At 35.2% G+C, this 17,106-nt stretch overlaps 1 protein-coding gene across 1 annotated transcript in view; it reads right to left on the reverse strand.

Moving 5' to 3' along the window:
- Positions 1 to 17,106, reverse strand: part of Cisd2 (CDGSH iron sulfur domain 2) — a 36,801-nt gene that overhangs the window by 8,486 nt on the left and 11,209 nt on the right. The window contains exons 2-3 of the mRNA XM_081769287.1: positions 13,249 to 13,346; positions 9,922 to 10,029 (exon numbers count right to left, since the gene is read on the reverse strand). Coding sequence (XP_081625413.1) covers positions 9,922 to 10,029; positions 13,249 to 13,346 — 206 coding nt within the window. The remainder of the gene's footprint in view (positions 1 to 9,921; positions 10,030 to 13,248; positions 13,347 to 17,106) is intronic.

A 17,106-nucleotide genomic window follows, 5' to 3' on the forward strand; every position in this document is an offset into this window, starting at 1 on the left:
AACCACGCTTGGCGTGGTAGTTCTTTTTCTTTTTTAATTTTCATCGTTTGAAGAAGTAAATCGAAACGTGCAATGATGCAATATTCTTATATAAATGTACACTAGAATATATATATGGAATTTAACATGTTACAAAAAGTGGTCGATTTAAACAATTTTGTGGTATGTATAAATAACATGAAACATTAATCAATAGCATAGTTAATTATTACATACTGGCTTCTCTCTCTGTAAGTCATGTTGAAGCAAAGAGGTCTTGTACCAACATCACTTCTTTGGAAAGGAATCTGTGATAGCGTGCTGAGGCACAAGTAGGAGGCGGCGGAGTGAGTTTTAGAACATCTTTCAAATTAACGTTACACTCATCGTTTTCAGCTGGCCATTTAAAGGAAGTTGCAGGTCCATGAGGAATCATAAAAGACACTGTAATATCGCGAAATTCCTGTGAGAGTGAAACTACTTGACCCACCCACCACTGCTTATCATAAACGTAAGCAACAAAATCTCCAATTTGAAGGTCATTCAGAGTATAATATATTCTTTTGGAACTGTTAGCTACTTGTATTTTTTCAAGTACATGTTTTGTGCTTCTTGCCATGAATGTGCCTGTATTGTCGACCTGCCAAAAATGACTAGACTGAATACCAATCACAGGTTTAACATTGGCCCACTCTTGTGATTTTTGATTTCTGAAGTCTTGAATACTACGTGCACTTAGTAATAAGAGCCTTGTGCCTTTGATAAGTTCCGAAATAGCTCTTACCGGGTCATTTCGAAGATTAAACGTTGTTGCGTAATGTTTGCAGAGCCCACCTATACCGTCACATGCACTTTTTCCGTGTCCCGTTGCCGAGAATATCCATCTTCTCTTGATTGAATCGTCTTGGAAATGTTTTTCAAGCTCATACAGCTGGAGCCTGTTTTTAAAATGAGAAGCCGCTCCATCTGAAATATAAATTATGAGCAATTCATTGTATGAGTCGGTGATTTCATTAACATCTTGATGTATCAGTTTGATTGCACAATGTGCATGAGCACTATCATGTTGCAAGTCATTGCTCACTACCGCATAACTTTTTGTGTTGCCATTGAAGTAAACTACAAACGTAAATATAGATATCTGTGAATTGTGCCAATGATAACTTTGGATTTCATCTGGCAAAACAACAGACCAGTTCTCGGCAAAATCGAAATGCAATACCAAGGATGTTTCAAGAAGTGTAGATCTTTTTATTTCCGCTATGCTTTCTCGCTGAATTTTTCCAATATAGCTATGAGTTATTAACTTTGGAAATCCAGTACTTTACATGCTTTAAAAATCTATTTAGGTTTCCAGTTTCTTTCACAAGATCTCTGCTATCCCATAGTTCATACGTGATTTCATCAGTATCTTGTATCTCTAAACTTTGTTCCGAAATTGCATTTAGTCCTGGGCAATTCTCACATTCTTGCAACCAACACTTTTCGGTAGGATCGCCACAGAGACACAAAGAGTACATATCTGTATCTACTATATTTCGTTCAGTAAGATTGCTCAGGGATGTACATATGAGATTTATATTGGTACAATAAATGCATGTGCATGTCTGTTTCACCGGCTGACATTTAACCCACTTGGGACGTAAAGAGTAAAATTTAGAAATAGATATCTTTATATCGGGATTACCTTCATTCATCAATCTGAAGGCTTCTTTAATGGAGCGGGTCATAAAACGTTTAACTCTTTTTACTTTTTCGCCGTTTTCATATACAGAAACAACATCTTTTTGATTCGAACTTTGTCTAGAACAGTCTTTACTATCATCTACGTAATATGACAATGCAGTCTCTGGTACGAATCTGGCGTTGCCCACATACCCTTTTCTTTTTTCACTTTGCGTGACTTATCTATTAGATACTTTGTCGCAGATGGGATGCGTTCGACGATCATGCGTTTACTGAAGGTTTCAGGCACGATACTGAGAAGTCGTACTCTTTCACGATAGGGTGATTTCTCTATTGCACAAGTGATGTTGGAAAACCACATTTCACAATTATTGCAACTCTCGGACGAACTTCCTGAGGAACACGGTACACTCACACCAAAAGCATCTTGTAATTTTCCGGACACTGCCGTCGAAAACACGTTTTCTAGTTCTTCTGATTTTCGTTTTACGTACGTGACTCTTCTTTCTTCCTTCACTTGCCATGTTTTTTTTCCCGGGCGACACTTGCGTATCAAGTACACTTATGCTACTATTTAAAGTACCAATCACTGCACTACTTGGAACGTAGATTGGATCTGAAGTCAGTGAATCGTCATCTGCAGTCATTTGATCTGTAATAATGATCGCACTATTTGGTTCAACCGAAGCAGCTGGTTTCTCGATCTGAGCCTTGTAATAAATAAAACAGTTTTTGCACAAGTTATCAGCACTGTTTACTTGTACTTGTGATTCAAAATAATTTTGTAATGACTCTGCAAGATCACCAACAACAGTAAAATTTTTCGTGTTACTTTTGTATATTACTTTCTTGTGTCTTTTTAGATAATCACTGCACTTAACTCTCTTGGTGCTATATTGTGAAGATATATTTGCAACGATGCATTGACATGCGCAATGGGTAATATCGTTGACATACAACACTTCACACAATGCAGTGTATCTCCAATGCAGTCTAAATGCCAAATGGGAGCTATTTTAGAGCGTTTGATGTACTGCAAAACACTTGCATCACACCTAGGTACATGTTGCGCAATACTATGCCACTACTCCAGTATCATGGTTGCATACATTACAGGCGCCAATGCTATGCATGGTTGCATACCCGGCCCCTGTGCAACACAATATTTTAAAAATTTACGAAAAATTTAATACACAAATATCTCCATTTTTGTTTGCATGATTCACATAGGGAACAATGAAACATCGTTCGGGCAGATTTTCAGATTTTTAAAGAATGGCCTTTTGGAGAAAATCCGCCCAAATTTCAGGCGAAAATGACACTTTACCATACTTTCACTCACATTTTCTCTCCCATGTGCCATCGTAGATGGGAAACAAAATCATCTCTAGGGATCCCAGAAGGAGTATTATATAATGTCACAATAATACGCTTATTCTCTCATTCTTTCATACGGAAAATAAATGTCAAAATTCTTACATTTTACTTTTTTACTAAATTTTCCGGTGTTTACAAAATCCTCTTGTTGGACTGTAATTCGTGTTTTCATATCAGAACCTCAAATGTAATCTGAGCACTTTTAAATAAAAAAAGAATCATCCAATTATCACAAGTAGTTACTGAATTACGTGTCTTTCAAGATTATGCTCATTCACTTTTGTATTACAAATAGTGATTTTCGTCCGAATTTCCTTAGCCCATAACTCGAAGACAAAATTTTTTCTGGGAAAATTCTCTTTGCAGGTTTCATATCTCCAACAGGACTACCAAATATACTTTTTTCAAAAAAATCGGAGATGGTCACCTGGCCACCCCTGCCTGAATGGAGATGGAATGGGCCTGTAATGAAACCTTAATAGTGTACACATAAGATAGGAAAGGATGTGATAGCAGCTTACAATGAGCTCATGGCACGTATAAACTTGGTTATCCGCCGAAGCCTGAGGCGCTGCTTAGTGACAGAAGATAGGGAGTTGATTTTGAATGCGACTATCTCTACATTGCGTATAGATATGCAGTGGCTGGTCAACATGGTGACACGACCTACATATATGTATCGTTTTGTATATTTAGAATGTTGATATGACGTGTAGTAGTACTACTTAACATCATATTTGGAAAATGCTGCTGTCTGAAAGCATATAAACTATGGTCAAACGATAAAATGGCATTTTAGTAGAAAATATGGCATAATATGTCTGATTTTTTATATGTCGTAGCGGAAACATTGTTCTTACTGTATGCAGAGAAAACCTGCAAATATATACATATTTGTACTTTTGGGAAATATAGCACATGCAAATGTTTGAGGAAAAAAAACATTCTGAATGTACTGGTGCTCTTGAATTGAGCTGGAATGAATGTGAGAGCAAGTGTTAGGTTATTAGAAGTGTGATCCCCATGCACGCACGGACAAAGTTGAATATAAGTCGATTCTGGGAATTCTGCCCCCACGACCCATCTTGTTCCCAACATCTAGTCATTCTTCTCTGTCATTCGCCAACAGAACTAAACTCTAATCAACCATATCTGATTAATGATGGTGACATTTTGAAACGCCAATGTTTGCTAAACAATCTACAGACACGCACCACATTAAAAATGGTGTTGATCAATTCAGTGTTTTGTTTTTTGTGATGCGTGCACAGAAGTAACATTGGAATCAACTGTAATGAGTCTCCGCTCACTCCAGCTCAGTGTTCCAATCAAAGCTCTGAAATGAGCCCATGTATTTCACGATGCTATATAAGAAACAACCTGAACAGGTTACGTATAAATCATAATATGTTTAATATATCTGATAATATATTCATATCGAGAACTTGTGATATTTTTTATGTATTGAAGCGCCCTTGCATCTTCATTGTCATAATGAATCCTCCAATTTTGAAATAATTTTGAGAAGCAAGAACTTTTCTTTAATTTTATTATTTTTCAGTTGTAAATTGAATAATTACACTTTTTCCTTTCATGCGCAAGAATGTAAGCCAATCGTAACTTGCTAAATCAAGGCATATTGCCCAAGCGTGTGTTTATGTCAATCATATAATCTGTTATATAATTTAGGCGCGAATATAAGGAATATTTCCTTTTGCGATGTAAAACTCTACATTTTTGATGAAATAATGTCCAAATAACAAACATTTCAGTCCACGGATCTTCTTATACACTTTCAAAGACATGTTCACATAGTGCATCTTGGTGCCACCCAAAAACAGTATTTTGTTGTTGTTTGCTTGTAAATTTATTTTATGTCCAAATCTTTCTTCTACATATTGAATACATTATCGTAGCCACTGCACACACCGAACTAATTGGTTTTCTTACAATTTTCTGCCTCATATTACGCATTCCTACATTTTGCCAAGAATTCAGTGCTTTGGCCTCACTGTGCGTCGTGGTGATGAGGTCTCATATCATAAGTCACAAATATCTACTTTTGAACACATGCCATGAACTACGAGTTTAAAGTTGTGACGCCTCTAGTTTTTCTCAGTCATACTGTCTTTGGCAATACACACTCAATCTTCCAAACAGGATTCAGCCGCGGCCAACACAGCAAAGTCAACTCAGAAGTGACTCCAACATATTCCCGACTTCATTACAGTGGACGAATAGCTATCTAGCAGCTCTGATCTCAACTATTTGGACTGAAGTTCAAACAGGAGGCCAAGAGGTGTTCAAGGTGACGCCCTGATATTGCGTTCCTGCAACGTGCTTCGTACGAACAGTAGCAGCATCTCCTTACAAGTGGTAGGTGATGCTATTGACGACTTGTCAACGTGTTATGGGGACTTGCAGGACTGCATCATGGCTGTCATTTTAAATAAGATGTACTGGACTGTAGCCAATAAAGACGTTTACTACATACTCATACTTACCGGTGCGCATTATCTACCGATATAATCTCGGGACCATGCATAAACAACTATTTTTCCTGGAAGAGGAAAGACTTTCTTCTACCCCCTGTGGCTTAGCAACCGCAAACTGCACTGGAGGTCGCGAAGGACTCAATGATGCCAGATTTCTAAACTGAATGAACTGGTTTCTCTCTGTTTTGAAGGTTTCCATTCCAGATTGTCATATGGGAACAGCAGAAGTAAAAACTTATTTTTTAGTTCAACCTAGACCCAACTTGCATTATGTTAGTATTCGAAAGTTTTCGATAAAGTGATATGTTTATTTATTGCCCATAAAAGATCTGTACGGAAAATGAGCTAACGAAGAATCTCATTTTTTAAAAACTGATTCTATTTTCTTCAGGATGACATTTTTTAAAAAAGAAAAACAAAGTATGGATAGGGAAAAAATTTATGCACTTAAAGGTAGATATTTATTCTCAATTTCTGCAAGAGCCTAACCTTTGGCGCTATAGTTTACAACTTAAAGCAGGTGGTAGGGTGATTTTCCTTTTTTCCCTTTATAGTTTTCTGATTTTTGCAAACCATAATAAAATGAATTATATATTTGTAAATTTAAGCATGAATTTTTTGAAGTTGATATATAAAGAAAGAAAACAAAGACATGTCTTCATCCACGAAAGAATAGCAACACACACACAAAAGGGCTAAAAAGCTAGAACTTTTTTTTTGTATTGTTTTGAAAATTAATGAAACGAAGAGAAAGAAGTGAAAATCTTAGCTTTCTCAATAAATTTCGTTCCTTATAGAACGCTTCAATTTATTGTTTATGACCACCAATGTTTTTCAACAGTTGTCAGTTCGTAAGTTTGAGTTCTCTACTTTCCCTCGACATTTTGTTCGAAGAGATTGTAGTATGCTGGTGGTGTCCACGTATTTTCTCGCTGATTGGAAATGTCTGATTTATTTCGGCGGTACCAGATGATAAGCAACCTGGTCCTTCTGGCCAAGTAACAAATAGAAGAATCGTGTACTTGGAAGTGGAGCAAAGCAGAGGAAACAAAGCACGAAAGTTTCAGGCGCTGAAGGTGGTCGAAGGGGGCTCAACCCCTAGTTACTCCTAGCTAGAGTCTGGTTTCGATATGAACATTGGTTAAGAAATCCGGGCGATATATATCTTTTTTAATCAATGCTAATTATTCAACACTTATCCCCATAAAGCATTTAATTTTTTATTACTAACAAGTAAACCTTACGTTTGGGTGAATCGAGTTGCTGACGGAGACACATATGAGAAAGTAGTACTAAATGTGGTCAGTATTTCAGTGAAGTTATAGGTGCGAAGCTCCAGGGGTTTAGGAGATATAGCTACCAGAACATTACATGGAAGTACAGAATAGTCTTCATACAGTTGGAGGTAAAAGCTCTATAAGACCTCTTGTAACGACAAAAGATGAATAACAAATATATGGGTACATATTAGGACTAGGGGGAAGTCATATAGTAAGGGTATACCTGACGGCGGCCATCTTGAAATCCGCCATTTTGAATTAAGGTTAAGTTTTTAAAATAGGAATAGGGTCTTGTGATACATGATTTAAAACTTGAATTTAATCAGACGAACAGTGGTGACGTTAATTTTGATTTACGCGCAATTGGTAAAAAGTTACAGGAAAATTAAATACTGTTGCAGCATATGTATGTCCTTTACCCCACCTAGTAAATTTTGTGTTAATGATAATAATTAAATAAAAATCAGGTGGATAAATATTAGGTCTATGGTAAGAGTCACCTTGATGGCGGCCATGTTCAAATCCGCCATTTTGAATCAGACAAAAGTTTTAAACGAAACGCATAACAGTGACATCTTATTAATAGCAAATTTGCCATAAATCCAACGGTATAACCATTTTTGCTTTATCATTATTCAGCACAAAATTAAATGGGAATAGAGTAATGCAATAGATGACTTCGGGCTAGAAGTTAATCAAAAATAGAATGTTAGCGTTACAATGTTAGTTGTTTGATGCTGTACTTGCACGCCATTTCGTTGTTTTTCTTGTATCCTGTTCACATCTATTTCTCGTTCGCTATTTAAAACTTTGTCTGATTCAAAATGGTGGATTTGAACATGGCCGCCATCAAGGCAACTCTTACCATAGACCTAATATTTATCCACCTTCTTTTTATTTAATTATTATCATTAACAAAAAAATTACAAGGTGGGGTAAAGGACTAATACATATGCTGCAACAATATTTAATTTCCCTATAAATTTTTACCAATTGCCCGTAAATCAAAATTAACGTCACCATTGTTCTTCTGATTGAATTCGCGCCTTAAATCATGTATCACATGACCCTATTCCTATTTTAAAAACTTAACCTTAATTCAAAATGGCGGATTTCAAGATGGCCGCCGTCAGATATACCCTTACTATATGACTTCTCCCTAGTCCTAATATGTATCCATATATTTGCTATTCACCTTTTGTCGCTACAAGAGGTCTTATAGAGCTTTTACCTCCAACTGTATGAAGACTATTCTGTACTTCCATGTGATGTTCTGGTAGCTGTATCTCCTAAACCCCTGGAGCTTCGCACCTATAACTTCACTGAAATACTGACCACATTTAGTACTACTTTCCCATATGTGTCTCCGTCAGCAACTCGATTCACCCAAACGTAAGGTTTACTTGTAAGTGCAAAAATTGACGTACATTACTTTCAAAAGTCAAGGATATAAAATTACTTAAAAAACGAGAAAATTTTCGAAAGAGAGGATAAAGAATTATTTGAGAATCGAGACAAGACGAGACTTCTTCACACTTAACAAGACGTCTCTTCTCGTGGACAACACTAGTCAAGGCTGAGTTAAATCGTGTTTGCGCGTCCCAAAACCAGTGCCTTACTTTAATCAAAGGAGATCACATATCGGAATAATATAAAATAATTCTAAACAACATTTATTTAATATCACCAGTTTATTGGCTTCAATGATGAAACCATAGACCCAGCTCACTGACCCCATTTCCCCTCTCAGGAACGGAATTAAAATAATAATAATAATAATAATAATAATAATAATAATAATAATAATAATAATAATAATAATAATAATAATAATAATATAATATAATATAATAATAATAATCCGAAGGTTGCAGTCTCTAATTTTTAATGAGAAGTGTATATACTGAATTTAACGCCTTCTTAAGCGAATCTTCACATTCGGTATTTTCTGAATAAATAATAATCGGAAATTTGAATATTAATACAAACTCCCTCTTTTCTCCTATAGGAGCGAAGTTTTCGAAATCCTTGAAACGTGCTTTCGGTTAATTTTAATGAAGAATTTATCCCCTAGTTCCATCTTCTTAACTTCGAGGATTTATGATATATTCTATTCTTAGTATATAGATAGATATAAAACACTCTCTTTCACTCTCCCATAGGACATATATTTTTTAAAATCTTTTCTTAGCCCTAGCTTTTTGACAAAGGAATATTCTGTACAAATCCATGATTCTATCTATAATAGTTTGAGTAAGGTATTGATGAGTAAGTCACTTTAGATATAATCTTTTTTATTTTTTTTAATATAATAGTGTATATATCTTTTTAGAAACTCATAATTCGTGTTCAGTTTTCGTATTTTCGCCCTATTTGAATTATGTTGTTGGCACTCGATCAATTAACATTTTTCTTAGATCACTTTTTATTACACAATTCACGAGTCAATACGTTTCTACTACGGTTTTCTCAATGAGTTTCTCTAGAAGAAAGAACATATGGTATCCAGACATTTCCAAGAAAAAATGTGACAACCTTGTCCCTCAGCACGTGCAGAAAACACTTTTGTGGTCACTTGTGGTCATGTTTACGAAAGGGGCTGTTTCTTACGAAGGGTATGGGTAAGGGTCGCTTATCGGTGGCCGCGACTTTATGTATCAAAAGGTTTTCTCTAGACTAAGTGGATTGACTGATATTTACTTTGTAAGTCCTTATGCAAAAACGAAGTTAAAAGAACGATACCTACTATTTAGGTGAACTCTGAAACTGTACTACCTGGGTTTTAATCTGGTACACAGAACACCAAGCACGATTACCATGCACGGACCGGGCCCTTCTTTATCACACTGGTTCGCTTTCAATACAATTGAAACTTAGAATCCAACTGCAGTTCAAGAATATCTGTGTGTGCAAACATTACTATCTCCGATTAATTAAACGACCTATTCATAGGAAGTAAATTTGAGAAGCGATTCAGAACTCGGTATGTTATTACAGGGAAACTGGATACATTCTATTAAATTATTCCAAAATGCTCAAGAGGAGATCCATTATTACTAAATACTATTTGTATTCTACCTGCTCAAAGCATATGTAATAAATACCTCTTTGCTGCGCCAACAGCGGCAAAAGGCGGATTTATCTCCAATATCTTCTACTTCAACAACATCTACAACTTTGGGAAGAGTCTTTTTGACGCTAGGGTTAATCTTCTACTGGTACAAAAGAAAAAGGAACAAAATTATTAGTACACACGCAACATATTACAATCATTGAGCACAATTACTGTAATTCAGTACTAGGATTCTGTTTTGAAGGCATGTAACAATTAGTCAAGCACAGAATAAGACTAAATTGCAATCAAAAATATAAAACCACCAAAAAATAATCATAACAATGAGACTGGAGTCCGCTTGAACAAGAGAAGAATTCCAACAGGATTACTATTGCGTCTTCGTCCTTGTACCGTTCTAAATATTGGTATCTTCTCTTCTTTACACAGTACATCCAAACAGTTTTCGTTATGGTTATATTAGGCATAGACCTTGTGTGGGATCGAGACATAGCGTATTCGTACCGCGAATATAGGAGTGTTTATATCCTCAGGTTTATGACCTAATCTTTTAAATTCCCCTGACATTTCCCTACAAAGGTAATATCTACTTTTGAACTGTCTATCGCTTTTACTTTTAAGACCTTTCCCTCACACGTGCTTACGAACTTTCGTTGTTTCTAGTTTAAATCACTCCGTTTTCTATCGATCTCCTAAAATTTTAATAACGCACATTTCGTCATAAACCCTTTCCCCTTGTAGACTTCTAGCGCTACGACGAAAATATGAAAAGTTAAAAAACGTAAACAGAGGTGCTTTACTCAAGTTTTACAAACAGTTAGTGTTCGTATTACCAATTCTCAACATATATAATAAAGTAAAAATTTTGTTACCATAATTGCGTTAAGCGTCAATGAACGCAATATAGGGTGTCCAAAATAAAACTGGCCCGGATAATGTTTTCGGAATTTCGCGGAAACGTAATCTAAACAGTAAAGAGGTCATAGAGGAGCAAACGCGTTTCATTTTAACCGTCCTGTATTTCAACCACCTTATCCTGTGACTATGGCTGTCATCAGGGCTTCAGCTTCTTGTAGGTAAGTGCAAGAAACATCTTACATCTTTAAATCTATCTTCTTTTAATTTTATGCCTTCAATTTATATTTTAATTTTGTGAAAAAACACTGAAAATACATAATAATCGCCAAATGTTTCCTCACACATTTAAAACAAGCTGCAGGCACAAAACTAAAACAGGATGGAAATAAAGAAGAAATTACAAGTTCGCAATTACCCACAAGAAGTAGCTGAAACAATGTATTACGTCCATTGATGTTCGTAAAAATGGAATGTGTTATCCTCAACATGCCGAATTCTGAAATGCCGCAAACTAAATATTACAGTCGATTTTCATGACCTTAATTCGAACAACTTCTTACGAAGGATAGGCTGAATAGGTACGGCTACACTAAGAAAAACTGGATATAAATCTGGTACAGATCTCAAAATCTGACCTATTTATTTAAAAATGTTGATCCAAAATTTAAGCTGCAATAGGCTATACTTTAAATATTACATCACCTAGACAGCAGGTATCAAATCTATGGAAATCCGAAGAATTTAAATGATAAATAACTTATCCCTACGAGCAAACAAGACGATGATACTTTGAAAATCAATCACGAAACCCAGACACGCATCGTACTCACTATTAAAAAATTTATATAGAGTCTATTACACGAAATCGATCGAATTTGATGATTAAACAAATCATTAACAAGTTTTATTGTGAACTCCCCCCCCCCCCTCTCTCTCTCTATATATATATATATATATATATATATATTAAAGAAGGCTTCTAACTGGAATTTAGTCGCTCTCAGAAAGGAAAGTTTCATGAATTTATGCAGAAAGTCGTAAAAACTGTATTTATTTATTGTTAAAATATTCGAAGTTTAACTAGAGTTATTCTGAAAATATATATTGTGTGAGTAATTTAGAAAGTTGTACCAACACAACTGAAACAAACAGCGAAAAATCCTTCAAATTTTCACAATTTAAGCACAGTTAAGCTTTCATTAGTTTAGAATAAAATTGGCCAAATTAGGCATACTTTTAGGCAATACATAGATCGCGCTTTAGATTGTACGGGTAGCTTTTTTTTTTTTTTTAACATATTTTAAAAAGCATGCACATTCCTGCAACGAACGATAAAAGAAACTAATAAATTAACTAAGGATATCAATTTTCAGATATATTATAAAATAAAATACCACGAACTGGAAAGTAAAATGCTACTACAAACTGTAATCAATACAAATATACAATATTGATCAATCTTATTTAAAAAATAACAACAATAATAAAAGCTCTCCAATCACACGCATAGGTTGGACATTTGCTATGTAGGGTTACAAGCGAAACTTAATAGTATCTAAGAATACAAGTACAGGGTTTCTGAAAGGAAGATTAATCATTTATGTACAGTCAAAAAATATTTCCCTTCAACGGAATTATAACATCCCGGAAAACTGATTAATAAATGATACACTGATTGACTGATTGGAATTTAATGGTAGTATCAATAGGTGACTATTTGTCTCTGACACAACTAAATACAGCAATTCCAGGATTCATACTGAAATTCTTGTATTGGTTTCCCTTAATTTCCATGATTGGGTAAAATAAATTGTCCTTGACCCGCAACCACTATAATTTATGATCAGGTTTAGAAAAAAGAAAATTTGAAATGTTTTCACCAACCCCAATGATATATAACGTTCTCTTTTATATTTTTGAAATACAGTATAACCTCACTTTCTTATGTAAATACCTTTGAGTCAAATTTCCCTTATTTAAATTACAATAAAACATGAGCATCAATAATTACACACTACGGATATCTTACATATAATTTGGTCTCTCTCTCTCTGATTATCTACAACCAACAAAGCAAACTTATTTTCTTTTTCTATAGCACTTGAATTTTTAATTTAATTTGTTCTTCTGTTTTCAAAGCTTACAGTTTTAACACTTTTCTGCGCTCCTCAAGCTTCTTTCTCTCTAAAGATGCTTTTTTCAGTCCTTTTATTTGATTTACTTCACATCTTCTGTGAACAGTTTAAAAAACTTGTGAAATGTAGTAAATTTCCATGACTTTCGGCATATTTTGAAACATTTCTGACTTTCAAGGTCCGAGTGAACCCTGAATTTCATTGTCACTTCTGTAGATATGTGCCCATAGGGAGTTTTCATTCTTTTAAATTATGCAACGTATATTTTTATGCTACACCCACAAACTTTCCCACGAAATCTAAATAAATATTGGCTGCAGCTACAACACACAATTATAAGTTACTATTATTCTACAGAAACTCACTTTTCGTCTCAACGACGCCGGACAAAAGGCATGGTACGAAGCATACGAGAGCCCTGCTACAACAACTCCAAATGGTATTAGAGACAGCCAATCTCGAACTGAAAATAAGGAAATCTGTCAATAAATTTCTCCAATACGGGAGTAATAAGAAAGGAGCTATTATACCGAACACAACAATACAAATAATACTATACAAACAATAAGAAATATCTTTCTGGTTAGTATTGGTAAAATAAAACATTTCAATATCACACCTTTTAAAATTATGTTCATGCCAATATAGACAACATCTAGATTAGAGAAGTTCAATAGTAGAACATATAGATTTCTCTAGTAACTTGAAGACGTGTCGTCTTAAAACTATCAATCAAAAACTGAACGTAAAATTAAACTTTATTTTCTCGGTTGTTTCTGTATGTATGCTTGATCTACCCGACGAACAGGCATCAATTATATCCCCTTTTCCATTACACATGGAAATATCAAAATTCCAAAAGGAAGAAAGGGAACAGATAAACTTAATACTACTTGAGCCACCTTAAGCAGATTTTTCCGCCTGTAGTGTTTGAATAGGGCGTGGAATGTGTTGATTTGGGATTAGACAGGACATATTTAACGAGCAGGAATTTGTAAAGGTAAATAATTAAATAACTGACAGTTTAATTAGTTTAAATCAGGGTGGAAAAAGATTTTTAATTTTTTCTTGACTTGTAAAATTTAAACTACTTTTCTTTTTTATTCAAATAGGCTTTTTTTATATTTTAAAATGCAAAATTATAAACTAATTAAGTTTAAAAATAATGATGGGAAGTAGAATTCAATGTACATGACCCTTCTTTAATGGATAAACTTTCAAATTAAGGCTTAATTTACCTAATTATCATTGTCTGATATAGGTTACTTATCGTTTTTATTTCTGACTTTTAGGCATTTGGTTCAGATCAGAACAGAACAGAAACGGGTCGGGAATGGACAAAGGACTCTACCAGGGACTAATTTGAAGATATTGTCCTGGATACCTTGTACTTACGCAATGGAACTAAGAAAAAACTTTTGTTAGATTTGCCACCCGCGGAATTCTGTGTCCTGTTGTAAACTTTTAAAAGGATTCCCCAGGTTTGACAAGTTCCATTAAAGAAGAAGAATGCTTTGTATATAAAAAAGCAACATTCACAAGATACGACAAAAGGGAGAGCCACGTTTTGTAGCATTCAAGTAGGAGATATTACAAAAAGCAAAAATAACTTTCATAAAACTTCCAAAATATAAAAGTAATGGGAAAAAGTTATAAGGTGATTTGGAAGATCCTGTTATAATAATAATAATAATAATAATAATAATAATAATAATAATAATAATAATAATAATAATAATAATAATAATAATGTAATATCTATACATTTACAGCGATAACCGACATTATACACTAACAGAAAGAAGATTGCAAGAGAAACGGAGGAGAGCTTGAACATTCGTTTACGTAAAAACTTTCGTAATATAAGGACCAAAAATTCTGATGTTAAAAAATCAAAGTATTAAACAGTAACGTTAATTTGCAAAAGCGAACTGTATTTTAAACATACGAAAGTGGCAAAATGTGAGACTTACATAATTCATTTAATGGGATTGTATGCATAATAAGCAAGTCACAAGTATGAGAAAGTTAGTACACGAGGATAAGAAAGGGTTTAGTATTCTTCGGGATGAGTTTGAAAAAGATATACCCGAGATTAGGAATGGAAAGACAACCGGGATAGATAACATACCAATCAAATTCATTAAGAATATGGGAGATAAAAGGCTCCCATATCCTTAATGCAATGAAATATATGAAACAGGAGAGCGGCCAGAAGCCTTCTTGAAGACGATCATAATACCGATGGCTACGAAATTGAACCCAGAGAGACGTGAGGATTATAGAACTATAAGTCTCATATCGCATGCAGCAAAAATTTTGCTTCGAATTCCGAACAGAAGTCTATATGAAAGAACAAATGAAAAAGCTGACGAGGAACAGTTCGAGTTTAGAAGAGGTAAGGACACAGGAGATACAATTGAATTATTAAGGGTGATCGGTGAAAAGTTTATAGAAAAAGCGAAAAAGGTATATCAGGTATTTATTGATCTAGAAAGGACTTTTGACGGCGTGAATTGGAAATTTTTTGTTAGAAGGTTGGGTTGGAATGGACAGATCGAAGACTCATAAGAAACTTATATATGAAGCAACAAGTAAGTGTTAGAATAGGGAAGGAAATGACAGAGGAGAGTGTAATTGGAAGGGGAGTTCGACAGGGATGTTGTCTTTCGTCAACAATATTTTATATCTATCTAATAGAGATAGTGAAAAGGAGCCAACATAATCAGTAACGTAGCGTGAAGTTTTGAAATGAGTACGCTGAAAATCGGGTTTATAGTAGAGTGGCTAGGAGGAGTCCATTCCCGTTGGGACCACTGTCAGCCCCCTGAAACATTCAGTTGTATATTGTATATACTGTATATATATATGAGTGTAAAGTACACGAAAGTTAACTGTATTTCTCTCTGTGCTTCCAGTTAACTTTGCTCTAGGATAGTTCTACTTACAAGGAAAGTACTTTGGCTCGAACGAGTGAATACACACAAAAAGAAAAGCATGTGTAATGTTAGCATCCTGGAAGCAAACAGTGAAATCCGTTTCTCTGCAAAATGCTGTAAACGTCCGCAAGAGCAGGGCAAAGTAAAGCACGTGTCTTAATTACAGGGCGTCTATACTGTCTGATCCCTTTCTGCAAAAAAGGGCTGGGTGAATAGAAAAATAGACAAACACGTATCCCATTATTTTTACAGGCACACATTTTGAATGAAAAAATTGTGTCCCAGGGTCATCCGAAGAGTCCCAGGCAGGGTCCAACCAAAATTTTCAAATGGTAAGGGGGTCAAGTAGTATACTGTTTGAAAGGTATTGTGAAAAGAAACAAAACAAAGCAAGTCTAGAGTCTACGCTCACCCTATACAAAATGGTAGACAGTCAAAATATCAACACAATTGTCATGAAAGAGTCTATGACCACCATTTTACATAGGGTGCGGATACATACTTGGGACTTGTTGCAGATTCTTTTCAAGATACCTTTCAAACGATATACTACTTCACTCACCTTACCATTTGAAAATTGTGAGGTGGACTGTGTTGGACCCTAGGGGGCCCCCTGGGGCAATACGTTTTCATTCAACATGTGTGCCCCCAAAAATAATGGGATATGTGTGCGCTGATGTTTTCATTCACTCAAACGTTTATGCAAAAATGGCCCGGGGTCAGAATTTATAGACGCCCTGACAGCATGGCACATGCTCTTGCGGACGTTTACACTACCTAGCAAACAAACATGCATTACTGTTTGCTTCAGGAGTGCTAACATTACACATGCTTTCATATTTGTGCGTATTTGGCCGTCAAGGACAGTAAGTGAGGTCGACCGAAAAAATACGCATACATATAAGATATGAATAGTGTTAGTACCCCTAAAGGTGATGTCAAGTTTGACTGCAAGGTGGTGCAAATTTACACCAATAGATGGTGCTGCACAGTGGCAGAGAGAGAACACCTCATGTCTACCGCTACACTACTTCCAACAATGAAGCTGCAAACGCTAGTTCTTTGCATGAGGAAAGATTGAATATGTAGTGAGACGTTAAATGGCGCGGAGAGTGGTGATCAATCCAATGAATGTAGAGGGATTGGTTGGAATGAAAGTGTGACGGATGGTACGTCATTAGGAAAATGAGACATTTGCATGTTTTCGAAGAATTAATTATGCAAAAAATGTAAATCAGTTAGAAACCGAAAGTCTCCGAATGTTAGAGCGCAGTGGTAAAGATT

This window comes from Thermobia domestica, chromosome 1 (genome assembly GCF_964235325.1).
Source record: "Thermobia domestica chromosome 1, izTheDome1.hap1.1, whole genome shotgun sequence".
In the NCBI taxonomy this organism is placed as follows: Eukaryota; Metazoa; Arthropoda; class Insecta; order Zygentoma; family Lepismatidae; genus Thermobia; species Thermobia domestica.